Source organism: Anoplopoma fimbria, chromosome 8, assembly GCF_027596085.1.
Source record: "Anoplopoma fimbria isolate UVic2021 breed Golden Eagle Sablefish chromosome 8, Afim_UVic_2022, whole genome shotgun sequence".
Taxonomy (NCBI): domain Eukaryota; kingdom Metazoa; phylum Chordata; class Actinopteri; order Perciformes; family Anoplopomatidae; genus Anoplopoma; species Anoplopoma fimbria.
In genome coordinates this window covers 10,518,414-10,545,980 of record NC_072456.1, presented here as the reverse complement: position 1 = coordinate 10,545,980, position 27,567 = coordinate 10,518,414, and the positions used below count along the sequence as shown (strand labels likewise).

At 39.6% G+C, this 27,567-nt stretch overlaps 1 protein-coding gene across 1 annotated transcript; it reads right to left on the bottom strand.

The window, feature by feature from the left end:
• Positions 1-1,693: 1,693 nt before the first annotated feature.
• On the bottom strand, positions 1,694-27,567 carry znhit6 (zinc finger HIT-type containing 6). Its single transcript, XM_054602848.1, has 10 exons — positions 27,350-27,567; positions 27,087-27,152; positions 25,864-25,970; positions 25,493-25,578; positions 23,792-23,895; positions 13,724-13,792; positions 13,371-13,451; positions 10,410-10,490; positions 4,625-4,749; positions 1,694-2,527 (listed from the first exon to the last, which is right to left on the bottom strand). The coding sequence occupies exons 1-10, from the start codon at positions 27,463-27,465 to the stop codon at positions 2,136-2,138; spliced, it is 1,227 nt and encodes a 408-aa protein (XP_054458823.1). The 5' UTR covers positions 27,466-27,567; the 3' UTR covers positions 1,694-2,135.

Sequence of the window (27,567 nt, the reverse complement as noted above, 5' to 3'; positions counted from 1 at the left end):
CTGAGAGTAAGAGTAGGTTGGTAGGCTTGGTAGGTGGATTTTGGCACCTTTGGACTGAGCCTAGCAAGCACTTTCCCCGATTTCCCCAGTTTCCAGTCTTTATACTAGGCCAACCGGTGGCTGTAAGCTTGGATTTAAGAGAGCGTTATCAATCTTTACATCTAATTTTAAACAGAAACAAAAATAAGCAAATTTCCCTAAATGTAAAACTATTAGATGTTATCTTTGCATTATCAAAATTTGTCAGCCGATATTTGTACATATTTCCAAAGATGCATTAAACAACATTTCTGCAGCAAATAAAAAATAAATAAAAAAATGTAATGCTTATGGCCGCTGATGTTAATTCACAAAACTGAATGAAGGCCTGGCCGGATATTATATGAGCACATGTTCTGAAATGTATGGCAAAACCTGAACATCGATGTTAAAATGGCACCTAAAGGACAAGGAGTAAATGAGTTATGGGTCTCGTGTCCTCCCTCGCCGAGGGATGCGCAGTCAGATGTGAGATCATTGCCCCTGACTGCAAAATGGCTGGAAAATGCGTCATCACAGGCCAGACATCAAAGAGCGCCCTGTCCATAGGGGTTAACATCCAAAAGGGGCTAGCAGAGGTTATAATAACACACCTATAAACACAGGCCCCGCCAATGAGCTGTACTGTCAGTTGTTACTGGCACTCTGCTGTCGTAATAAACTAACATTAGGTAAGAATACGATACGATGGAGGCACCACATGCGTAACAACATTCACACAGGGAGACAACCCAGAGGTGTCAGAAAAACGAGCATGTCAACATTAACTTTTATTAGCTGATGGAAAAATGAGACTAATGGTCTCACTGAAGCTCAGCAGAAAGGAAAAAAACTTCAAAGGTGATGGAGGCACGGCGAGCTGGTTTGCTTTGCTGTTAATTAAAATAAATAGTCAAAAGAGGGACACATAACCTAATGAGCGAAAAACGCAGACTTCTCTTTGACTGCTAACCTTAATTATTAAAGATGTTTAATAAAGAGTTTTTCAAGACGCCCTGACTCTTTACACGACGAGTTCAAAAGAAGATCCTAGATAAATAAAAACACACTTAAGGCACAAAGTAGCATAAAATGTTGAATAAACCATGAAATGTAATTTGTTAACAACCAAGTTTTATAATGATAGTCATTAGCAGTAGAGCGCTTGAGCTTTCAATTATATCACATGATTTTCACCACCTGATGGAGTTTGCCTACTTGGGAATGCACAAAGTTAATTTATTTTTCTGAACACTGAGGAATTTACATGAAATTTGGTTTAAAATTGAGATTCAAAGTGTACTACTCAATTTGGAAGCGGGTGTTGAGAAAAACGATTCTGCCTCAAGGTCCAAGCTTTCGGATCATATCTTCTGATCATTATGAACAGATAAGGTATGATGAAGATGATTGAAAGCTCCAGAACGGCTTATGAATGTACCTCAAGATAAGGATTTAGGGTAAGGATTAAAGATAGATATCAGCAGATAAAACCAGTCACTGTCTCCAAGGTGAAGAATGAACTTTGAAAATGAACTAAAACATATAGATGAGATTATCTTAAAATTATATTTTTGTTTCGTTTTGGTCTGAAACCAGTGTCGGCATCTTCCGCAGAAGAGCAGCAGTAAAACACAAATGCAAAAAAAAGTCCAAACATTTTTTATTTTTTTTTATTAAAGAAAGCATGTTTCCAGACAGATTATCTTGACCTAAATTATAAACATTAAACATTGAATTGATTCCATCTATATACAATGATACAGCCGTATTAACCACCGTCTTCGTTTCTCGAAACAATCTCTTTAAAACAACTGAAAACACTGTCGGGTTGAACAGGTCCACTGACACAAGATTGATGACTTCCTGTCAGATATGTCTGCTACCTCATTCATTTCACTCCTCACATCAGGCCATTATCATTCCAGTCCACAGCTGTCAGCAGCTTTAGCTGAGTCATTTTCATCATGACAGTGATGGATATGAACAGGCTGAGTATTTCTCAGCATCATCCTTAGTCATGCTGACCTCAGCACTCTTTTCTGACAGCTCAATTGTCATCAGAAGGAACCAGAGATGTTCTCATTTAAACACTGGTCCCTGCTGCTGTCACTGTGTTAATTAATACCCTCCTCAACATTAACATCCACGCTGTCTTTTAGTTTGTCCTTAATCACCTCCATGTCATTAGCAGGGCTTTTGTCACCGTCACAGCTCTTACCACATGGAGTATTTTCTTCAGCGTTTTTTCCTTCCTCCTCCTCCTCTTCATCACTACTTTCTGTGATCTCTCCCTCCTCGAGATCTCCCTTCACTTCTTCTCTCTTGGCCCTTTTCACTTGTGGACCTTCAGTTTCAGGGCTTGTCTTTGAGGTTCCTGCCCAGATGTTGGTTCCCCCGGGGTTGCGAGCTCCTCGTAGGGATGGTGAAACTTGGATGACACCCTCCTTTTGCTGGTCCATCCCCTCCTTCTTTAATGCAAAACTTCTGCAGGCTGAGGCAGGTTCAGCTGAAACAATATGACCCCGTTTGTGTATTAAAAGCGTGTTAAAACACTGTTCTTGCAACAGTAAACTTCTACATGTCCAAACATACAAGTGATCAGAGCGATCAGGTGCACAAAGATGGGGGTCATGCTTAAAGTGTAATGGAGAGAAGGAGAGGAAAAGTAAAGACAGTTGGGAATGATGACGCTATGGTCTGGGCTCCATGCTGGGTTCCAGGATGAGGCAGCGTGCCAAGCAATTAGTTATGCAATAAAGTAGGGTATACGTTTGAAAGAAAGGATTCAGAATAAAAGGCTGTAAGAACGATAATTGTGAATTATAAGCAATTACTCCACAGCGTGATCTCCCCACAGTCTGCTAAATTCTAAAACGCATGAATCCATTTACATGAAATTCACTTTAAAATGTAGACACTTTTGCCAACACATTTCGAAACGGTTATCCAGCTGAGCCTATAATATGAAAGATAAGTGTCATTCAGCTTTTATTCTTTGTGCTGCAACACAAGGCAATTAAGATGCTATGCCTGACTCCAATTAACCATTTACCGACAACACAGACCATTATTTATAGAATTTAAAGGCCCATCATTATTTTATCTTATAAAGTTGAGATGAATTCATTATATTAAAAATGACTGCGTGCCGTCTCCACCGTTACATATGGCTGACAGTTACACATGTGATTCAAACACCTCTTCTCGCTTCAGAAGCAAAGTTTTCTTTACAAATATAACAACCATTACTATCTTAGCGGTCCTAAGACTGGCACAGACATCTCTGGGGCCAGGCAATAGTTTGTTTGGGTCCAAATGCTATCACCATAGGCAGGTTTGACCCAAACTCTGTCATGTCTCCAAAGAGTAGAGAAATGTCTATTCCTACAAGCTAGCATGAGTAGGTTTCGCTAAACCTAGCAAGCTAATACTGAGAGAAGCCTGCAGTCACCTTAATGCTAATGCTAATGCTTTGGGGGGCACGTCCAAAAGTGAGAAACAAAGTGAATTTGTATTTGTTTATGGGCTTAACATTTTGTTCATAACTTATTATTTAAATAATAACTCCCCCTGTGGAGCTACAAAATAGTAGCTACATTTGGAACCGTGACATTAATAGGTAATTTAAAAATCTGACCAAAAGAACTGGTAAATGTGTCATTAAAGAGATGCTGTAAAAGCTAGCCTTGACTGGTTTGACTTGAGCACATTACTGACCTGCTGGACCCTCAACATCTTTTTGTTCTTACTAAATGTGCCGCTGCCTTGGTGTCCAACTGCTGTTTATCACTTCCTGCCCAGCTTCCTAGGCCAAGGCATTCGCAATTATTAGGATGTTTTGATGGCTAACATTATACCAAAACAGTGTGGCACCAAGGCGTTATCAGTGAAAACATGCACACACTGAGACTAAAATAACCTCAATGGTCACTCAGCCCGCCTGGGTCTGACAATGATACTGGGATAAAACACACTGTACCCATTTGAATGGGAACAAACTGCTGTATGCTTTTTCATGATATGCTGTCCTACTTTATCATGACCTTTCTTGGCCCCTAAACATCCGGCACTGGCAAAGACAAACAGGTGAGAAAAGCCACGGGCTGATCTCCTGCTTTCTTCTGTTCTGTCATTTCACAACTCATGAGATCACTGCTCAAATGTAAGCCATGTTTGATCCTCTTTTTGGCCACTGTCGCTGTCGAGGTGAAGTTGGTGTGTGTGTGTGTGTGATGCTGTGCAGAACACCCTTATTTCCGTTGGGGTAGCATGTTGCCATAGTGAAAAATAAGGGAGCCGGGAGTCACAAAGTCTCAGCTTGAGAAACCAGGACATGATACAATGCTGTTGGAATTGGGGAAGTGGATAGAGGTTGGCGTTTTGGGGCTGCGTAGGGCTTTGACTCATGTATATGTCCACCCTTTTGTTTAGTTACAGAAAACATAGGTAAACAAAGAAACAGTAAGCCGAATATAGGGAGGCTAAATTATTTTTTGCTAATAAAGCATTAGTAGGTTAGTGTTGGTGAAGAAATTAGTATGAGGCCAGGACTTAAGGAATTCATGACGTAAAGAAAAAAAAAAAAGTAAAAGGTGTTTTTTACCTGGTCCTTTTAGTGGAAACTCCTTCCAATGATCTCTGAGTACAACATGCAGCACAGGATATTCAATCAGTGTTTTGTAGCTCAGGTTGTCCCTTAGGGTCTTGTGAATGTCCAACTCATGGTACCTATTTCAAATCAAATTGAAGCACAAAGAGAGGTGATTACCAGGCAGCTCAGTTTCATCAGGCTGGGTAAATTATGTGATATTAGGGTCATGTAGGTTTGCTAAGTAGCAAGACAGACAGAGCTAAAATAACCACCGTTGTTTAAACTCTTTTAGTAACTGCTGCTTTTCATTTCCAGCCGCCTGTGGCATGTTGATGGCTGAGAATCTTTTGAGGATTGATAGAGATTTGAGTCACGGCTTGGCACATTGAAGATCCTGCTTGATGTTTGTCCCATGAGATGGAAAGTGACTATATCAAGATTCAACCACATCTCTCTCATAAAGAGGGTCTCTTACCCCTCCTTTAGCTGTTCGTGTGAGATGACATCAGTCTAGTCTTGTCTTTAAGTAGTCCTGTCATGCATTAGGGATGGTCGTAAATCACCAGACTAAATAGTTAACTGGATTCTTGGGAGACAAGGTTTGCCTCTTCACTAAACTGATTCAGGACTATCCAGCTTAGGCTGTCATCACAGAAATACGAGGTATCATATATTTTGGATATATACAGTAACTCGCACCACCCCAAACAACCGTCATCCCCGTGCCAGACTGAAGATTGTTGATCCATTGTTTGTTTTGCTAAAAGCATAAGCAGACTGAGAAACCACCAAGGTAGACACCCACTCCCAAAGCCAATCAAAGCACTCTGCTGTAGTGTGACATTTACAGGTCTTTACTGGCGGGCCAGCTTCCAAGAAGCCCTACCTCCTCCAAGAGTTTCTCTTAGGTGGGCTAGATATCATTTTGCATGATCCCACAAATAAACAGCAAAATGTGTTGGCACTTCCTGCAGGACAGGATAAAGGAAAGAAGGGATAGCCTGTGGGTCTCAAAACACACAGGACATTTCTTGCCACAGTGCACACTGCAACACATGGTCGCAGGGTATTTCTGGCCCATCTTCACATCAGAGTAGAAGAAATAGCCTATTTAAAGACGGATTGTAGTATAGAAAGAAAAATGAACCAACAAGAGGGTCAAAAGTTAAGCGTTGAAACCCGTTTGTGAAGCTGCTGCTGTGTGGGCAAAAGAATTAAAGAAAGCAGGATATATCTACAAGGACTGCACCCATTAGCAGTGTGCATACCAGACAAATACCGTTTCAATTTAATTTGTTTTTATGTCCAACTTGTAATAAATGAAAACTTTGTGGACGTTTCCTTTATTTTTTGTGGAAACACAAACGTAAGTGTTTTGAAACAACAGTGAGGGGTAGATGGCAGAGCAGACTGCGGCTCCCTGTGGTGTTGATGCAATTGTTAAAGTTTTGGCCATTTCTAGAAACACGGCGCGGTGGCTCAGCCAAGAACACGCACACATCTGGTCTCTATATAGTGTTCTAGTGAATGAACAGAACAGAGGGCCAGGCTGCTGTTCTCTTCACGGAGGTTCCTTTTATTTTGCCCTCCACTGCAAAGACCCATGATGAGCACGGATATAGCAGTGGTGAGATGCAAGAACAAAGAAACACAGCAAATATCTTGATACTATTAATCATTTTCAGAAATCCGATTAATTAAGTGCAAAAAATGAATTGGGCAAGATCATGGCTGCTTCAAAGTTGGTGCCATCATTGGTTTGTAAAATTGACTGTTGCTTTGATCTAGAAGAAATCCCCCACTATCCATAGCATAAACCTTTTTGATGTATAGAAGAGTAATGCTTATGCATTGGCATTTTTGGATTGAAAATGTGTACAAATGAGTGAACCACCGGGTCCTGAAAGTGTGAGCCATTATCTCCATATCCGACAGATTAGGCCTCGTCATCTTCACTCTGACCTCATGCTTTTTGCCTAGGCTTAGACTGTGGGCATTCAGAACACATGTATAAATATTACTACAATCCAACTGTGAGACCGAACAATTACGCAATTTATAATCCGCTTGCTATTTTAGTAACATTACCCAAAAACCAGACCAGCATTGCAGGAGACCAGAGGAAGCATCTGCTGCACAGGAACAAACTTGAAACATGGCTTTAGGGCAAGCTGAGGGAGAGCAGATCGACAGGCTCAGGAGGGCTAAGGAGAGGGTTTGCCACAAATATGTGAGAGAAAACCAATGCGTGGACAGGACAGAACCATCACTGTCTGATGGGTCGACAACACTGGTTAAAAAACTGAATGTGCGTGCGCGTGCACATGCGCACACACACATCTCTACTTCTGGCTTGTCAACAGAGTGGCTGAGAGGAAAAGAAGAGGTAAAGGATGGAAGGAAAGGGCATCTTCTGGATGAAAGGAGTGGGCTGAATAAAAATAAATATTAAAAAATAACACAAACAAACATCCAGAAGGGTGTGAATGGTTCTCTTGATGCTCAGTCCGTCTCCTTTCCAGTAAGAGGATGTTGACTGGTTACACAGCAATGTTTCTTTAAGCACAAGTGCTCCTTTATTGGAGTGGGTTGATATTCCAGTAGACGTTCAACAACAAAAACATGCAGCCGTGGCCTTTGTGTTAGACTTAGCAAATGGCCTCTGAGTAGCCATGACTACCACTGTCCATGACCTCATAACATTAATAACACGTTTCAAAATGCGTTATTCAAAAAACGTGAAGGCCCTTTTGTGGTGGCAATGCTCTGACCTTGCATAGGAGCCTTAATGTGACCTCAGTCTTTAAGGGCCTCTCTTCTTCATAGAGCTGTAGTCTGTGGTCATGGTCCTGTTATGAAGCTGTACTTAGTTAATGCAAGATAATTCCTGTTCGACACGCATCCTAAATTGCCCTACTTCCAGTCATTCATCCTCTATATAATGTTGACAATAAACACTTACTAATAATTGAATTATCATTATATAAAACTGTACTCTAGCTATTTAGGTATCACAGACAAAGGATAGAGAGAGGGAGATTTATGCTTCTGAATTACTCATAATTGCAGACTTGACAGGACACAGTCAAAACATTTTTTCTCCAAAGTCTGATTTACGCCCGTGACCGTATCAGACAAATAGCTGTTAGGAGGAGTTTATCAAATATTTTCTCTGGCAAGTGGTAACACTGTCAAGTGGAGGATAACAACTGTTATGACTCAATTATTACAAGTTTCCCAGGAAATGTGTGTGCCTACGTACGTCTCCACCTTGACATGGCTGTTTGACAGATTTATTTTTTTATGTTCTAGAAGTGATACATGCTTTCCTATGACACATCATAGTAGATGCTGATGGCATTTTGCTATTCTTGGGGGAGACCATAATGATTTCCGTGTACATCACCTGCACACCCTGTATAAGTGAATGAATGTGACTGTAATTCTATAAACGGTGAAGTCCACACACTACAAAAAGATTTTTCACCAGGAGGAATTTCATTGTGTAACCCTTTTCCACACATCTTTACAATTTCCCCTTAGTAGAGTAGTGAACTTTGTTATCTGTTGCAAATGCACATCATAGCACACACAGGTACAGGCAACCCGTCCATTGGGTTATTTGTACTCTCATTGGCTGTTGCTTCTAGACAGATCCAGGTATTTAGCATGTTAACAGTTCATTTGCCTCTGATCAGGGGCTTCAGTCGAGGAGCTCCAAAAACTGTCAGCGATTGCAAAATCAGGGCTTAACTCCTGGAGCGTGAACCGCGCATTATCAAAACTACAATCGTCTTCCATGCCATTATTAGTGATGTTTATGATAATATTATTATTGATGAAAGATCCCAGGCAAGTGGATAAGTCTTAATTGCGTTTTGCTGTCATCTACTGTCAAGCTAGTATTAACTGCTCTGTTTCAACAATGTTAGGCTGAAAAAAAAGTGCATGCAGAGTGAATTCACCTGTGGTGTTGCTTCGGAAGATGCAGTGACTTAAACAAAGTAAGAGTAGACAAGCTAAATAAGTAAGAAAAGTGCGCTAGCCGGTCAGCAAATTTCTGCAGTGTAAAATGCCAAAGGCTTGAGCTAATAGTGTTCAAGAGATGATGACACATATAATCTACTCAACTTTCATTACATTCATGTGAAGGTTAAAGTTGGCAGCTTGACAGCTCTTGCTACATCTTGGAATGCATGTCACATCGCTACACTCGTCTAACAGCATTACCCCTCCATTAGCTGCCATTAAAAAAAAGAATATACTGCTTAGAAAGTGTGGGAAGCCCCGCCCACTGGGCAAAAGAAAAGGAGAATATTTGTGTAAGGGATGGGAGGTTTTATGACAGGGCAATGATTGTGAGCACCGAGGATCATCTTTCACTCCATGAATAAGTGGGAATGGAGGACAGCCACAGAATCCGAAAGTAGGTGAAGCAAATCGGTGCTATCAACACTACCCCCTAACCCCCAATTAAAAAAGCACATAGGACAGAAACTATGGAAACAGAAAGCCAGAGAGAGTCTAAAGGAAAGCAGGGATGGAAGATGAAGATACAAGTTGTAAAAACAAGAGTCATTTCTTGATCAATGGCGTTTCTCAATGTTGGCATCAAAGTCAAAAGGGGAGGAAAAGGTCCTCTTAAGGTCTTCCTGCTAAAAGCCTGAGTATTTCTGCAGGAATTTACAAGTCAGTGACGTCATGTTCCTAAACAAATAATTCAGATGTGATCCATGCTGAATAAATCAGACATAAATGGCCAATTGAATTCGGACCGGATGCTTAAGCAATGACAGGATTCTGACACTATTTCATTTTATACTCAAAACTCATCCACACATCTGAAAAGAATATAGAACCCTGTATCAGATATTTAAATGATATATTTGTCTGTGATACGTGTCAGTTTTCCTATTATACTAATACATGTGTCACCAGTGGTAGCTTATTGTAGCTCAGATTGAACAGTATCGGCGTGTACTGTATGTCAGCCTATAAGTAACAAGAAATGCCAAAGATACAGTATAGTTGAGGTGATAATAGGGTTTCCCCAATATCACAGCTTCCCACGAAAAGGGGCTTAAACATAGATAGGATAGATTGTTATAATAGAACAAAATTGTTATAATTACCAAATGTTAAGAATGACAAAATGAACTAGAGATAACTGAGATTTATTTTTCAAATGTTCAGTGCCCCATTCTGTATAGTTCTTATTCAACTCATTCATTGGACCTTTCAAAATGTAGAGTTTTTTATTTTATCGTTATTTAAAAGTCTCAAATATCAATATTAGAAAACATCAGACAAATAGCTGTTAGGAGGAGTTTATCAAATATTTTCTCTGGCAAGTTAACACTGTCAAGTGGAGGATAACAAATGACTCAATTATTACAAGTTTCCCAGGAAATGTGTGTGCCTACGTACGTCTCCACCTTGACATGGCTGTTTGACAGATTTATTCATTGGACCTTTCAAAATGTAGAGTTTTTTATTTTATCGTTATTTAAAAGTCTCAAATATCAATATTGAACTAGAAAACAAAAGCATTAGTTTAGCTGTAGTGTGACAACCACAACAAGTGATGAACAGCTGATTTCAGCACATATAATGCAACAAATGGCCTAGTTGTTGGGGAAGCCATTCTTCAACTGTATGAGGACCCTGCACCCACAATTCCCTGAAGAGGGAGCGCAAACATACTGTAGGGTGCAGTACAGAAATCAAAGACGCATCAATTATACTGATAAAAAAAAAAAAAAAAAGGGACAAGTGACAAGTACAAAGGATATCTCACCTGACAGAGTTAGCCTTTCTCCCCTCTGCTTTCATGAAGACCTTCACATGATCAAACGGAGTGCGTACATACATCTTCAACCTGAAACAGAAATTCACATCAACACAGGACGTTAAGAGTCTCAACTTCAAACTAAAAGAGGGCAGTTTAAAACAAGGGAACAGGGTCTGTGTTACTTAAGCTGGTTTCTTAAGATGGTTACCATAAAGGTCAAAACACAAAGAGCTTATTGAGTGTAGCACAGGCAAGACCCGAATGTACACTTGTCTGGTATGCTGACTGATATATGTCTGGGTTCTGACTGAGGTTTCCTGTGAAAGGAACAATCATTGATGCAAATGACGGCCACAGCACCCGAGACATCTGTTCACAGCCAGCCAATGAGCCATGGAGAGTTAACCCCCACTCATTTGAATGTAGAGTAAGCAGAGGTTGTGTCTAAATGCACTGGACCAAGTTAGGCATCTATTTTAAGAGTTTCTCCAGTCAGCAATATGCTCTGGCTGTAGGTTTTACAGCAGACCGTTTATTGCTGTCTGTTATCAGTACATTGGGTCAGAGGAGTCAGATAGCTGATCTGTTAGAGGTTTGGATTAGAAATGCTGAATGTTCTCCAATCAAAGAGCCTGCCTGGTTCAAAGCCTGGGAATTTAAAAAGAAAGTGAAGCAAGAGCAAAATTACAAAGATAAATGTAAAGAAAAGTGAGACTGTGGAAATTAGACAGAACATGGAGAAGTCCTGTGCGACTGAAATTGGATTGAGTTAGATGATATTGAAGATCAGGACATAAAATGACCTTTGAATAAAAGTTTTTGGAAATTCACAAACTAAAATTTCCCTTTGTTACATTCAGATGAACTGAACCTATTAAAAGTAGTCTTTTCATCTGCTCTATGGGAAACATTCACATTGTGGTGGCACAGATCAGAGGGTTAAATTCATTGATACATGTTTTTTTTGAGCTGTAAACTAAATAATAGGATGGTACCGTAATAAAACACATCAATGCTGGTGTCAATATTTCATTTTTTTTAATTATGTCATGAAAAGGCTCAAACCTGGAGGTGAAGTTACTCTTTGATCTTAAATAGCAAATAGAAAGCATATTTGAAATTGCTTCTTATGTAGGGCTCTTCTGCATGGAGAAAGATTTGTACAGATTTTTTAACCGAGGCATAATCGCTAAAAAAACTGATGCAAAATCCAAACCAAAGCTGCAGCCATGGCTACAAACACCCAATAATTTAGATAACAAATGGTGAGTATAGTAAGTAAATATGGAAGACAACAGGTTATTGTATTTTTGTGTTTTAACAACTGATTCATTCAAGCAGCAGTGATGCTCCGGCTGCATTTCTTCAACACAGTTTGGACTATACAAAAAGCTCATATGCTGTGTAATGATCCCAAGACAATACGATGCAATAGCAAATGCTTGTAACTGCGTCACACTGGTGTTGGGGTTAGGGCTAGGGTGTTGTTATACTATGCTGCAATAGTGTAGATATATCTGTAGCTGCATTTCAGAAACAGTTACAGTTCAATTAGCTTTGTTTCCCCACAGTCTCACTCACGGTTGTTATGAACATGAGAATCCAGTAACTAAACATAGCTCCAGTGTTGCTGCCAAGAGCGAAACTGCTCATTTGAACTTTTTTAGGAGAAAACAATGGATTGAGTAGCAGTCATTACCCTTAAACTTAGAAGTCCTCCAAACTGTATTTCAAACTGGTGTTGACTTCTGGGTCTATTATCACATTGTTAAGTTTTCTACTTCTATTCATGAGCCCAGTTAGTGAATTTCTTCGACTAAATGCAGCAGACTATAATGACGGTTCTGGCTTTGCCTCAGGATTAACCAGGAACTGTAGTTTATGGCACCAAATTAACTTAATATAACTTAACAGACATGGCAACAAACGCTAAATACTGTACACTTTAAATAACGCCCTTGGACTAGGAAACTATGGAAAAAGCTTTTACTTCAGCTGCACACATCCAGGCCTGAAGGCAGATCCTAGAGAGAGCCAGGCTAAATCCCAGCATAACTCGAACCTAACACTATTCCCACATTCATCAATGTGAATTAGCTGCTTGGCCTTACTCTATACTCTGCCATAAAACATGGGCACAGAGTGACATGGAAGCCGTTCCGGTAAATACTAACAACCACCACTGACCCACATAGCAGTTCCCTGCTGTTTGTAAGGTCAGTACCTCATCACAACAACAGTAATCCTACAGCAACAACTGGGTGTGTCACACTCACACACATCTACATCTACGGTACGTATGTATGGAGGTTCTGTCTTTTCATGATGCAATTTATAAATCATCTTAACTAGAGATGCACTGATGAAAATGAAATGGCTGATTTAGATTTCCATTTTTGTAAAAGTCTGACTACTGATTCCAATTCATTTCTAAGAACTAGAATTGAGTGCAAGGCCGTCTTTTTTTTCACCGCAGTGTCAAAAAAGTAACGTCCTGAAGTCAATGTGAACCGTCAAAAATTCATAATGTTATCCTTTTACTTTGTTATAGTCACAAGCCAAATTGTCACAACTGCAGAAACACAACATGTTGTGTATGTGTGTCGTTACTGTTTATGCTGCTTTGTGTACTATAGAACTAGTAGGCCAATCAGCTGAAAACCAGCCTTCGATCTTGGCTAATCGATCGGTGCATCTCTAATCGTAACACTTTCAATAACGTTTCCAAATGACTAAAAAGTATGTAGATGAATAAACATCTCCACTTAAGTTAAGAAGTGACCTGTGGTTACAGCCTCACAGGAGCCTTACACATATCTCTGAGTGCCTCACAGAGAGGTTTACAGACTTGTATCGGAATGGTTTTCTGCTATCTGTATCGGGAAGAAAGTTGAACCGGTTTGCCGTAAAAAATAATCATAACAAAAATATGAAATGAAACTTAAGTGTTCATTTGAAAAGGCTCACTTTTGGCACGTCACAGGGTCCGACTCTGTAGGATGGATATAAGGGGTCAAGATCTGCTCCAGGGTTTGCATCTCGGACACCCTGAAACAAGAAAAAGATTGTGAAGGAAAAAGCAAATGTCAGAGAAAATATGCAATTGTCTATTAACATCAAGACAAATTATAATGGATAATGTTTCTGCGTAGCTTTTTCAATCCTGGACAACCGCATGCAGACTGTGCACTCACACCGTCTATCTACTGAAATGTTCCCTACAACAACAAGCACTCCTTTTTCACTATTGAAGCAGTGCTGACTATTTGCTCTTTGATGGGTACATTATTCAAGAAATGGAATATTGTTGTGTAACTCACCTCCTCTGACTGAACTCTGTGCTGCTCTGAGGAAAGATGAGCTTCAGGTGCCACAGGAACAGTTTTTCTCTAAATGAGAGACAGAAAAAACCTCATTTTTAGTTTCAGCTTTTAGAACACAGTATTACTTGAAGCCTGTTTTTCACAGACAGATGATGTCATCAGTGCTCTCACAGTGCTCCCTTCACAGTCAAACACAAATGCTCTTGTTTTAATTCACAGCATAAAACGGACTCAGCCTTAATCTGACCAAGACAATGTGCCTGGCTGCTTCCAAAATCTTGTCCATCTGTGTGACTGTGTCTGTGTGTGTGTGTGTGTGTGTGTGTGTGTGTGTGTGTGTGTGTGTGTGTGTGTGTGTGTGTGTGTGTGTGTGTGTGTGTGTGTAGTGAGTAGAGTCACCATGGAGACCATGACATATACACTCAGTACTAGGACACCAGCTGGTGGATATCACATAATGATCACTTTTTCTGGGTAATGCTCTGGGCAGTAACTATTAAACATGGTTGGGTTTTTTTGGGTTGCTGGGCGTTCTCTACAACCAAACATTTATCCCCCAAACAGCCGCTGTGTTCGTACATACTAATGTCATCATGATGCAGAAATAGCCAAGAAATGTTAGATAACAAACAGTTTGGGAAATATGAAAAACAAAATGCATGCCTTTATTCTTTTATAGTAATGGAGTAATTACTAGTAATTTAGTCACCTTAAACATAATCTTGAGACAGTAAAATACATCCTGAATAAATCATCATTAAATCAGACATTAGAGGGAATGATTCCTGTTCCTAAAGCCAGGAATCTTTGTTTGTCCATCTGTCTGTTTTTTTGCATATGTCGTGACCTGGGGGTGAATTGCTGGGGACCCCATGTGGTGCTTTGTCAAATTTGGTGGAACTTGGACACGCGACAAGTTCAATATTGATTAGCTGTTTGGGGCCTTTTGGTTGGAAGCTATGCTTTATTGAAGATGACTTGAAACTAGCAATTGAGACCATAAACTCATGTTTACAATGTTTACTGAGGTCCACTAAATCCAGTGAGCAGTAGGGTCGTTTTCTCATGGACAATCAGACTTCTTATTGCAATAGGAGGAGCGCGCCCTATTGGCCATTTGAAAGTATGTAAGTTTAACGCATATCTGCATTGGCTTCACTTTTCAGACCCGAAGGTTGCCGCCTGCTCTGGGACCCAATGAAGCGCAGTGTTGAGTGTGAAGTTGTTTGTAGTATTCAATCCGTTCTGAACGGGCATGTTTTAAAAAGGCACTGCACTAGTGTAGATAAAACCGAGAAAAACATAAAAAGTATGATTTTTGCTGCCCCCGAGGAATAGGATATAGTCTACTGGCACAGGCATCAATAAGTCCTGACCTCCAGTATACCCATGCCCCCCCATACTGAGCTGAACTTAACTACAAGGACTCACATTGACCAAGACCACAGAACTTGCCATATATAGGATGGAGCTGATTCATCAACCCCGTTCTCCATCGGGGTAAGAGGACAAGGCCTTGATGAATTCTGAAGGATGAAGATGAAACATGCGACGCAAAGCATAATTGTAAGGCACATAGTGGATAACTTGTTATTAGGGCTCACCAAATGAGATCCAGAGCACAACTTGGAGGTTTCTTTTGATATTTGTAATATTAAGATTTTTAAATCTTTTTTTGACATCTCTAAAAAAGAAAGCCCTGTTAAGCTACCAGCTTTAACAGTGATGTGAGGCGGTGGATCTTACCTATGCCAATGTGAAAACTTTTTAAAAAGGGACTTTAACTGTTAAATATTTAAAGAAACTTCAAAGTGTTGAATTTTAGAACAGAATTTGGTGGGTTAGTATGTGGTTTATTTAGGTTTTTCCTTTTGATGTTGCCAACGTGTTGGTTTGGCAATGAACATCTCTTGTCATTCACAACTATCTTTTCAAGGAAATAATTCTACATATAGTATAGAAATGAGCTGTAGTCATTTATAAAACCATAGTTGTTCTACTAATTAGGCTATGAGGTTTTCATTCACACAAAGCATCGAATAAAGTAACGTTGTAGTATCCGTATAGAAAACAAGTTATCAGGGATGTTTATAATAAACCGTTCAAATATAAAAAAAAAAAAAAAAAAAAAAAAAAAAAAAGGCTGAGCAAAACTCAGTGGCTTGTCACACAAGGGGGAACAGCTGGTCCACCTTAAGCGCTCCCAATCCCAAGTTGTTCACTTTAATCAGTAGGGAGCAAGCACGACACAGAATCTTGGCTTAAGGACACTCACTAACTTTAAGCAGGGTTTGCAATACAAGAGCAGAAACCTTGAGCGAGTAAACCAGGAAGACACACAGCTGACAACCTCTAAGCTAAACGAATCGATGAAAGGGAGACTAAAGTGGCTGCATGTGTACATGTCAATGCAGGCATAAACATCTTCTCTCATCATATACTTTCCATGGATTCAACTTTTTTTGTGCATTAAGTTAGCATTGTAGCTGGGAGGCTACACCCCACGTCCTCACCACCTCCACGTCCACACAGGGAGTGAACATCGTGTTGATGCGTACATGCTTGTGCGAGCAATCAGTGAAGACAGGCAGAGAATATACCTCGGGCTGGGCGGTATTATTTTATCTATTTATGCTGTAGTATTGCTTTTTTTAACTTAAGAAGAGATCTGAGTACTTCTTCAACCACAGTATGTTAATTAGTTTATATTGTTATGTTATGTTGAATTAATGTAGTTTACAAAAATATTGAAGGGTTTTCACTCCCAGGTAGACAATTTTATAGATGACTATAGTAAACTGTGTTGCCTGCACACACACACACACACACACACACACACACACACACACACACACACACACACACACACACACACACACACACACACACACACACACACACACACACACACACACACACACACAAACACACACACACACACAAACACAAAGTTATGTTATGTTATGAAGACCTTCACACACGTTACGTTTTCTGTCAAACTTCGCGTAGGCCTATGTGCCGGGACTGAGCCCCAGACAGGCCCGGCCCAATTTGACCCCTGTCCATAATCACAGGCAATATCCGCTGAACTCTATACCATTAATCTTTTGACAGCAGGCATTGTTCTGGTTCTTGTGAGGCTGTTATGTGAATCAAGATGGCAGCATTATACAACACGGGGCATGTTGATTCCTTGAAAACAGAAACAGGATGGTTAGGAGGAGTTGAAAAAAGGTAGGAGTATATGCAGTACTGGCAGAACACCCAATAAAAGGTGGTTATGAGTTACAACTTGGCTGTAAGGAGAGGTTGAAGGGGTAAAGCTGTAGGTAGTGAAAGCAGCAGCAGGCATGTTGGGAGTGAAAAGAAGGCGCTGGGAGGGGATTCCCTACGCAACCGTAGACGTACTTAACACCTCTAATCCCTTAGTCAGAGGAATTTATGTGTTTGCTCACTACTGCCCGAGTTTCTTCTTCAGGGCATCTGCGTGTGTACATGTGTACATGTGTGCAGGTTTTGCATGTGTTTGTACGTGCAAGCAAATGAGGGTGGAGCGCCAGGTGGGATGCTATTACTCTGTCATTACGGCAAATGGAAAGTATGCCTTTCAATGGAAAAGGGGCTTGCCCAAATATGCATGCAATACCTTCTGGCAAGGCCAGCGTGCATACCTGGGATAAGTGCCATCATTCATTGTGGGGGAGAAAAGAGCAGCATAAAAAAAGTCAAAACAGAAGCATCAACGGTACAGGACGACAGTTTTGAATACCAGAACCTGCTGACAAATATCGGGACACATGGCCTAGTCCTTCAATTTATTGCATGCCTGTTTAAAAAGATTAAGCGCTTAAACCAGACAAAGATTATGTTGAAAGGTTCATTACCTCCGCAGAATCCCATGTAGTGAGCTATCTGCTACATGGCCTGCATTAAAAGGCATTTTCTCCTTCAAGAGGGATTATTCATCAAACAGCTTGTTGGACCACAATAACTAAGCTTAACCAACCACACTAGAGGGGAAAGATGTAAATGTTACATAATTAATCATGTACAAGTGATTAACTGCTTCCACTAGGGACAAAACCTGATCGCCTAAAATCTCTCAGTTAAACGGCTATCAATGTAACCAACGTGTGTTTTGAATACTCTCCAGAGGGCATAACAATTCTAAGATTAGGGACTAGGCAGGACTTTTTATGATCAACTCTGAAAGTAAAAGCGTAAGATTCTGTTTGTTTTGTCTCGTTCGGAAACCTCTGTGTTTTGAGTAAAAAAAACTTTAAATTTAAATTATTTGCTTAAAGAGGATGGAAGAGGTCATCCCTGCTTCCCAAGTAATTGAATTTCCTCTTTTTTTAAATTGGTAGCACAATAGTTTAGTATTCACTATGCTAGACAATGTTGACAGAATAAAAAAAATAGCTAAAATCGCTAGTCTGGATTTATTAAAACCTAAGGTAGGAAATATAATTCCTAAATATTCAGGATCAAGTTTTTATTTTCACATTATAAAACAATCTTTGAGAGATGAGGTCATTCCTGCTAATGTCAAAATGATGCATCGTTGCCCTGACGAGCTTTATAAAAAGTCTGGTGTCTGGGCTTTGGTGGGTACCATCTTTGTTCTATTCTTCATAAACCTGACTACAAAACCATACATTAAATGCACAGTTGATATAGTGCATTAAAAGTGGCAACCACTAATTCAGGATGCAACTCTGCCTCTCTCAAAACATAAATTGAGTCTGAACAACTGTCAGCACTCTGCATCCATGAGGGAGACTGAGAAATAAAGCAGACTCAGAGGAGGATGGATGAATACATTAACAAAAACACGCTGTTGATTAAGTAAGCGATTGGAGTTAGCTTGTGCCATCAACACTAGAGAGCAGAGAGCCTGACTGGTGGTCTGGCAGTCAGAGCAGATCCATCTGGCTGGATTAAGAATTGGACGGATCCAACAAAAACGATGCTGCATAAGTACCATGGGTCCTGTGTTTGTGCCCGTCAGAGGTGGATGCCAGGATTTGGGTGGCAAGTGGGTGCCGGTGGACTGAGATGACAGGACTTTGGGGCCTTTCTACTTAGATGCAATATATAAATCCAGTATTCAAAGCCATGCACAACCTCAGAGGGTGGAGTGCAGAGAGGCTGATGAACGAAAAGGGAGAGGAGACAAAGATTACAGGCAGCTGTATCGAAAGCTCCGTCTTTAAGTCCTGGCTGGAACCTGAGTTGCTGGACAAATGCCGTAATGTTAAGTCATGAGACTGCTTTCCCTGAAAAGCTCAGAAGACACTTCTCCTTCAGTCTAAGAGGAAAAGGAGATGTCAAAGTATGGAGGGTCTAAGTACGTACGTGTACGTAAAGCCATCAAGACGGGTCTACAGTCGCACGAGCCGCTCCACGAGGCTGTGATGATCATTACTTGGGATAAAAAAAGATCGTTGAAAGGATGACAAATGGAGAGACATTTTCAAGTCTTACGGGGCTCACCACAAATGGGGGGAAAAAAATAACTTAAATCATTAGCTTTAGGTATCCTGACATGACCTGTTAGGATAGTCATTAGCTTTAGGTATCCTGACATGACCTGTTAGGATAGTCATTAGCTTTAGGTATCCTGACATGACCTGACGTGTTGGCCCAAAGTTTGAACTGTGCTAGCAGTGAAGTTAAAGGATAACCCAGGTCATTAGGTTTCACTCTGTGGGTACTGTGAATATTATTTCCCAAATTTGATTGGAATACAATACACAGAAAATGAGGAAGGTTTCATGGCCAAGTCATTAACACTAAGGTTCTGCTATAATGAATGTACTTAATTGTATCTAATGTAAATGATGTACAATTAATGTCATTAAATATGTAATTCATTTTCAACAAGACATGACAACCTCAGGATTAAAATCTAGGCAACCAAACATAACACCTGGCAAGTGTATTCTCTCTAATTCATGCAGCACACGCACATTTCTTGTTAACTTAGTTTGAAATTTCACTTGGAGTCAGAGAGCAGTATGTTGCTCACAGTTATGTGGCCAATTATCATGACAGCGTTTGCAACACTGGTGACAATGCTGCTTGCCATTCTGATGTGAGGTTTGCCTCGGGTGGCAGTCGGCATTGACTCTGCTCTGCATCAGCAGTGGTTAATGAAGCCAATGGCAGCCAGAAGGCTGTCTGCAAACACATTTGACTAAAGCTGCTGCTGCTGATGTTTCATTTTAACTTGATTCTGACTGCAAAGTGACATTCTGCCGTCAAATCTAGGGTGAAAAATGGTTCGGTCATACACAACATGAGTTTCTAGAAAACTGATAAATGTCACTGCTACATTATAGCATTTTCAAAAAAACAATAATTTGCCTCACTGAGGTACTAAAATTGCACCCTTTTCCATTGTCCCAGATTTGCAAGCTGAGAAGTGCATTTCCACTGCACATTCACAGCATGAGAACAAGACCAAACTGTTTTGCCTTGTGAGCAATTTCATTATGTTCAACTTTTGGCAGTTTTGTAGCACCTGCATAACTCAAGATTCATTGTGGTCTGAAGTACTGAAACACAGAAAACAAAAGCAAGAGGCACAATTTGGCATTCTAGGGCCAGAATTACATACAATGGAAGATTTTTGGTGAGTTTAGCATAACTGCATGGTTGGACAATCTAAAAGCATTCAGAACCTTACATAAAGCGCAGCAACAGACAATGTTTCCTATAAACATATCATATAAGTTCAGGCCATGAATCTATTTGAAGGTGATTATGACTTTACTCGATTTACAAAGATTATTCCCCCTTAAAATGATCAACAATCAGCACTTTTCAGTTCACTGTTCTTTAACACCTGTCACTATAAGGGAACAAAATTAGGTCACCTCAAACCCAAAGAGCAGGGTTAAGTGAGGCTGATATACATGGCGCAAATCCACAGCTTCTCGAATTAGTAATTATCTCAAGTTATTATAGAAATATGTGGTTATTATCCACAATACTGCAACGTGTTATCCAGTCCACTCAAGCTGTCCATGAGGTGAAGCTGTAGAAAACACAATCCCACCCTAACACAGCTACTCCCAATGTTCTGCCAAGTGCCCGCTATTATATACTTAGCCTCCGCGGGCTGGACTCAGAAGCAGCCTGGGATTTTGTTGTTCATCTCTAAACTATTTGGGTCTAATTTTTTTAATTAGTCAACGGCAAAAGATGGATAGAAAGTATCTGCATGGCTATTATTTTGCATAGAAACATTTAATCAAAGAGATACATGCTCACATTCTCCAACACATACGTTCACACTTATACACGTGCACAAACACCAGTGCCAGGCATTAAAGCTCTCTAGTCAGCTGTCTGCCAGTAATGATCCTTCTCTGGCAGCTTGAGTGCGTAGCTTGAATATGTCGCTAACCAGCTGCAGTCACACTGCTAACACATCTGCTTCTTATATTATGTACTTGGTAAAATCTGAAGCACATTCTCTCTCGATCCCTCGCAATTCAATGTATACCTTTCATCCCATCCCTTCTGTCCATTTGCTGGTCTCTGAATGGGACACTGTTGCATTTACTTGAAACATCTTCACAGTGAGACATAGTGAAACTAACCAGACTAAACAAAGAAATAAAGCCGTGCAGCTGGCCAAAGATTCCTCTACTGAAAGTGCAGCGGCAAAAGTCTAAATATTTGAATGGAGCAGTTGTGGGATTTCCGACGTTGTTGAACATTTATAAAATAAAGGAAAAAACGTAAAAGACATTCTGGTCTCATCCCACACAAAAAAACATTCTGTTACCATCTGACAAGTGATGAGTTGGGAATGAGTGCTATGGAGCTGGAGGGTGGGCTAATACAACCTGACATTATGTTGCCTCACCCAGAGATGTGAGATGTGCACATTTGACTCACCATCTGCAAAACACCAGAGGCAGACATGACAGATGGGTAGACTTTAAGGATGAAATAGAGTGTGGTGGAGGGGAAAGGGAAGAACATCAAACCAGCTCAAGAGCCTGACAAAGGACTCTTTTTTTTTTTTTAGTGGCTAGCCTGATTGGCACCCATGTTGTCCCCGGGCATTTCAGACTCGTAAAACTTTAAAATGCAGTTCAATAACCATTTTCTCCTCGTCCCCTCTTCTATTCTTCCACAGAGGGATTAGAGTGGCCGGGTTCAGCCTCAAAGGATATGGGAAAGTTATTGGCAGAAGAGGAAGGAAGGAAAGATGCCAGGCATGCCAAGACCACCAGTAGAACCGAGCAAATTGGAAAGGTGCCCAGGTGAAAGAATTAATTACTACTTCAGGGTCTAAAGGAAGTAATAAGCCTCACTTACAAGTCTGCAAAGTTGACCATACTGAAATTATTTCTCTGAAAACCATTAAACTACCCACGGGGGAACATTTAAATAACACCAGCCTTGTTTGTGCTAAGAGTAATTTAAATGATAAAATAATCTTCAAAATACCATTTTACCTTTTCCTAGTTTCTTCATTGGCCACAAGGAGTCTTATTCTGTTACACTTTATTCATTTTGCAGTAATTGAAAGTCTAACGACGTCAACAAGACCAGGGCTGTCCAGCTACAACACAGGGTAACACATTCAAGGACCATTTGTGAAAATATCATACATTTTAACAGGGAATAAACTAGACACAGATGAGGTCAACAGCTCAGGAACAGCTGGGCACTGACCTTCTCACTGCCAACTCTCTGAAAACTAGGGATGATACTGGGCTCGTGTACTTGTACTTGTAAAATTCTCTGATACAACCGCACCCGATACCACTTTAAGGCAACGTTAACCTCCCATCAGTTGATAATGAGGTGCCCAGCTGCAACGACAACCCGATGCATAAACATGTTAAATCCATCGATTGTATCTAAACAGCCGGCCTTCAAAGGGTCTATTGATGAATGACTATAATGCATAATAAATTAGTACAGAATGTGAAACAACTCCTGCAATAGTTTAGAGATTGTTGCTTTAACTGGGGTATTATAACAGAGAAAATGCACTGCAGCTGCCTAATGATGGTTTGTTTGCAGCATAGAATATGGTGAAATTCCTCCTCAGCAAGGAGAGTGCACGTGTGTGTCCTGTGTGCTGGTTGGAAGCTGCAAATATCCTGAAACCGACCACATTTGACGAGGGCCAACATAATGGCAAGTTATCATTCTGAAAGGGTCTCCTCCTGAAAAGGATTCAACTTTTGTGAAATACAACAAAACTGCAAACTATGTTAGCAACAACTCGAAGATGTCATCATGGCTGAATCTCCCTTGGGAGAGTGGCAGACCTCAAATCATTTCAAACTATCAGTAACTGCTGTGCTAACGTCAATAGCACCCCGACTGCCCAGTTAAAATATTGAACACACATGTAACAGTAATAGGTAGATGTCCAGTGACGTCATCACCATGCACCAGACTGCCACACGAAAAACCTGAAGAGACCCAGACCTAGATATAACTGCTGTTAGGGCTTAACAAGAGTGCCATCCTGTGGTTAAGTCAAACATCACTAATCAGAAGCTCATTTTGCTCAAGTACAAGCAAGTTTTAAGTTCCCCAGAAAACTGTGCAGGGTTATCTTTGACCGTGACTGAGCTCATCATTAAGTGTTGTTGTATTACTACTATTGGTGTTTGCTACAGTAAGTTTATGTTCCGTCTTATGATGATGTAGTACGTGTGAAGGATATTTAAGAAAATAATTATTATCTATTTCATCACGGTCATGATTTTCTCAAGACAGTAAGAGGATTATAGAATAATGAGGATAAAAAGAACGTCTTTTTACAGTTAGTAAGGGTATTCATGTTACTTTTAATTGTACCAAAGAGGGAGAGCTAATTTTTAGAGCCTTAAGGAAGTGATGAGTCGGAGTCACTTAATTACCTCTGCAATATTGACTTAATTAAAATAATTTGTTCCGAAATATGGGTTGCTCCTTTGCTCTCTGCAACACTAGTTTTCTCAAATACAGCTAAGGACAAGACAAATAACAACATTCTTTCAAAGTAAAAACATATTGTTTGTATTTGAGTTAATTCATTCTTACTTCGTGAAGAAGACAGTAGAGTTTTCTTTGCTCTTGGTGAAGGTGATGGGGAGGAACCTCAATGTGATATTGATCTTTCTGGCATTGGCTGCCAGCTTCTTTGTCTGTAAAAGAGAAAAGTAAAGATAGTACAGTACATTAATAAGGTTTTAGTATTTCTATAAAGGGTTAAAACACATCAAGATTCATAAAAGCAAACAGAACAACCTATCAGACCTTTAATGAAGATCTCATTCCGATTGTTTGCATTTCAGCCAATTTTCTATAATTTGATCCCTGTTTTTACTATATATCCTAAATACATTAGTTTGTGGTTAATTTCAAGCATTAGTCGATAATGGAGTTTATAAGGATATCACACACATAAAACAACGTAAAAAATCATATACACTAACTCTAAGTTTGGGGTTGACTTCCATGAACTCCTGATTCGTTACTGTCAGACGCTGAGAGGACCACTCTATATTTTCGTATTGGCTATCATGCTTTTAGGTTGCAGAAAGTCGTCTTTTCAAAAAAACCTAACCCTTAGTTTGTACTAATGGTTTGCAAACTAAGTCATATAAAAAAAACGGAGAACAAAGCTCTACAATTATTCTCCAGACTGACTATTGAAAGGGCAGAGGGACACAAAGATACCTTTGAGCAAGAGTTGAATAAGAATAGTGATAAAGAAAGAGCTACTCTTAAAAGTTACTCTAACACTTCAGTGTATGTAGACATGATGCTTGCTTGGGAAATATGTCTTTTTTTAACTTTCAGTGAGATCATTTTTAAATCCTAAATTGGCTCAAAGCATGCCCTGGACTTTAGATGGTGTGGTCAGTGACACATCTAACTGTTCTTGCTCTGTGTGAAAGTGATTCAGTTTGTTAAAATGTCTGAGCTTTTAAATCTGTATTAACTCTCAGTTTAGCTATGAATTGGTGCAGAGCTTTTTAGTTCCCAGGAAAATAGTCTTGGCTTAACAGTTATGAACTTTTTTTTTTTTTTTTTTTTTTTTTTTTTTTTTTTTTTTTTTCAAAGCTACCAAGAGATCAGTAGTGACAACAATCTAAAGAGGACCATCTGTTTTCAGTTCTTCATTACCAAAACAATTCACAATGAATTTCAGAAACATACATGTGTTATTATTTAAACAAAGTAAAATAACTACTACTACCACTTTAGAATACATTACCCAGTGATGTGGGAAATGTATGTTCAAAAATAAATTATGTTTCTATTTCACACAAAAAATATTCAAGGACATACAAAATTGTTATTTCAAGTAGTTTAGTTTTTTTTTTTACTTGAATAGGATTCACCAACCCAAAAAAATGACAGATTTGGAAAATTATGACACAAAGAATTTTGGTAGTAAACTGACACTTTGAATCCTACAATTCTACAGTATTCACATAGTTAACAAATGTATCGGGTACATTTCCTGCATCATAAATTATTTTTTAAATCATATTTAAAAGTATTTCAATTCGAGCATTGTTTACATCCATGTTAACTAGCTAACCGTCTTCTTCTTCCCTGTCTTTGGTCTGATGCATTGCTGCGTTTCTTGGCGTGGTACAGCCACCTGTTGATCAGTTGGATCAAGTGTGTGCAAAATAAACAACACAGGGACAGACAAACTCCAGAGGGAACCTTTTACAGTGCTCTACATTAGGCATTTACATGAAATCAAATCTTAAATCAAGCACATACTTTTAAAGTGGAACGGGGAGTTCGGATGAGTTTGTCTCTGGTGGCACCACCAGCAAATCGTCCTGTATCCTCCAGAAGCCTGTAGTCTACAGTCCAGTAAAAAAAACATAGTGAACAAAGATAAAAGTAAAAGAGTAGCATTTAGTTTTATAATACCACACAAATGTGTTTCAGTTATTTTTCATGCTCAAAGAAACACACATCTGCTGCCAACAATGACAAAGATAATATCCTTAACAAGCCACTTTTGGGTTAGTTTGAAATTCACAGGAAAGATTTTCCAAAATCTTTTTCTTTCAAATTCAACAGCTAAAACCTTTCTTGCGGATTTCAAGTATTCAGTCATGGGAAAGTGTGAAGAAGATGCTCACCATTGAGAAGTGTCATTTCATCAAAATCTGAGAGGGTCACAAAGGCCGTTTTATTTCTGACTCCACTGCATCCTGTATCGTCTTTGTGTTTCTTCACACACAGCGCGCTGGAAAATATACACAATCAGGATTTGTTAGGTAATGCTTCAACTGTCTAAGGGAACTCAGTTTGGCTGCATTTCAGCTTGTCCAGACAGCTGTACAAATGACAACAAAAAGAAGACTGGACAAAGAGAGATGGAAGATCAAATGCAACAAATGTTATCTAAGGACTTCTGGTCTGCTGAACTGAGGCCAACAAATATGAAACAATGATTTAAATAACAAGCACTGCAGGTGGAAAAACACAACTAGATTATCTGAAGAGATTATCATCATTCTAGAAATGTTTTTAATATCTGTGTGGTAGAAGAAAGACCCACAGAAAACCAGTTGATGTTTCCTTGATCCTATTTGTGTGGACAACATCCATCAAGCCCAGACATAAACACAGCTCCAAAAAGAAGCTGACTTTATCTGGGCTCCACTTCCTTTCCAAAACCAACTGATCTCTACGGCCTTCACAAAGTTTTTACTAGAAGCAAATATGAACGTGTGAAAGCGGGATCAGACAATACATTTAATGATAATGGTGACAAATCAGAAAATGGTTTAGGAAGAAGGATAAGATGTCCAACACAATTATGAATCTAGTAAACATAAACATATAACGCTAGGGTACATATAGTAAATGTAACAAGATAAAATACACATTCACATCATAGTATAATAGCTAGCTTGGTTATCAGTAAACTACTTCAAATGAACAATCACAAACAATCACAGCTTTAGACCGATATGGTTTTGTACTATGCCAGTCTTGCTACTGAAAGTATTAATATTTGAATGAAATGACCCTTTGTTTAAAAGTATACATGTAGGTTTATAAGTGAACACAATTCAAATGGAAATGTGTTTCTGTATATACCTTTAAATAAGGTCTAAAGTATGTAGGTTGTAAAGTTTGAAAGTACAAATAGGTCCAATGGCATTTAAGAGTACAACAAGTGTAAAACATAGGCTTAGTCTGATTCTCAAAGGTTTTATTATTTAATGTAAGAGTTATCATTTTATCTTAGTTTTTCCAACCTTTAACTTTATTGTGACCTTTCAGATTTGTTAAAGGGACCCTTTGTGGCTGGTTATCTGTCAAAATGAACACATTACTTGTTCTATAAGCTCACCTGCAAGTATGGGCGACACAGGCTGGACATGTGTACTTCGCCTCTTCTGATCCACACACACCACAGCTGCAGGACAGGGGACAAGTTAGCATGGTAGCTCATAGAAAGAAGACATGTGGGGATAAACACAAGGGACAATGAATAATGAATACAGTAAGTGGCTTCTGTTTGAACGTTGTCTGCAAAGAGCTAACGTACGACTGGCTAACTGTGTAGCTCACGTTAGCTCACTTCATGACTTTCTGTCTGTTAACAACACTTACTTCAGAAGAGAGATCTTTCTCCTGGTCCCTTTCAGCTCTTCTTCCGGACCGTCGTTTTCCATTTGGCTCTCCGCAGTTGACATTATGCCTTTTGTTGGTACAATTAAAGAACACATGACGGGAGAGGAGTGACCCACGCGTTGGACAACATCACAACAAACCCTCTTCCGCCGGTGGGTCCCATAGCTACACGTGGAGATGAGTTCCGGGTTGTAAAC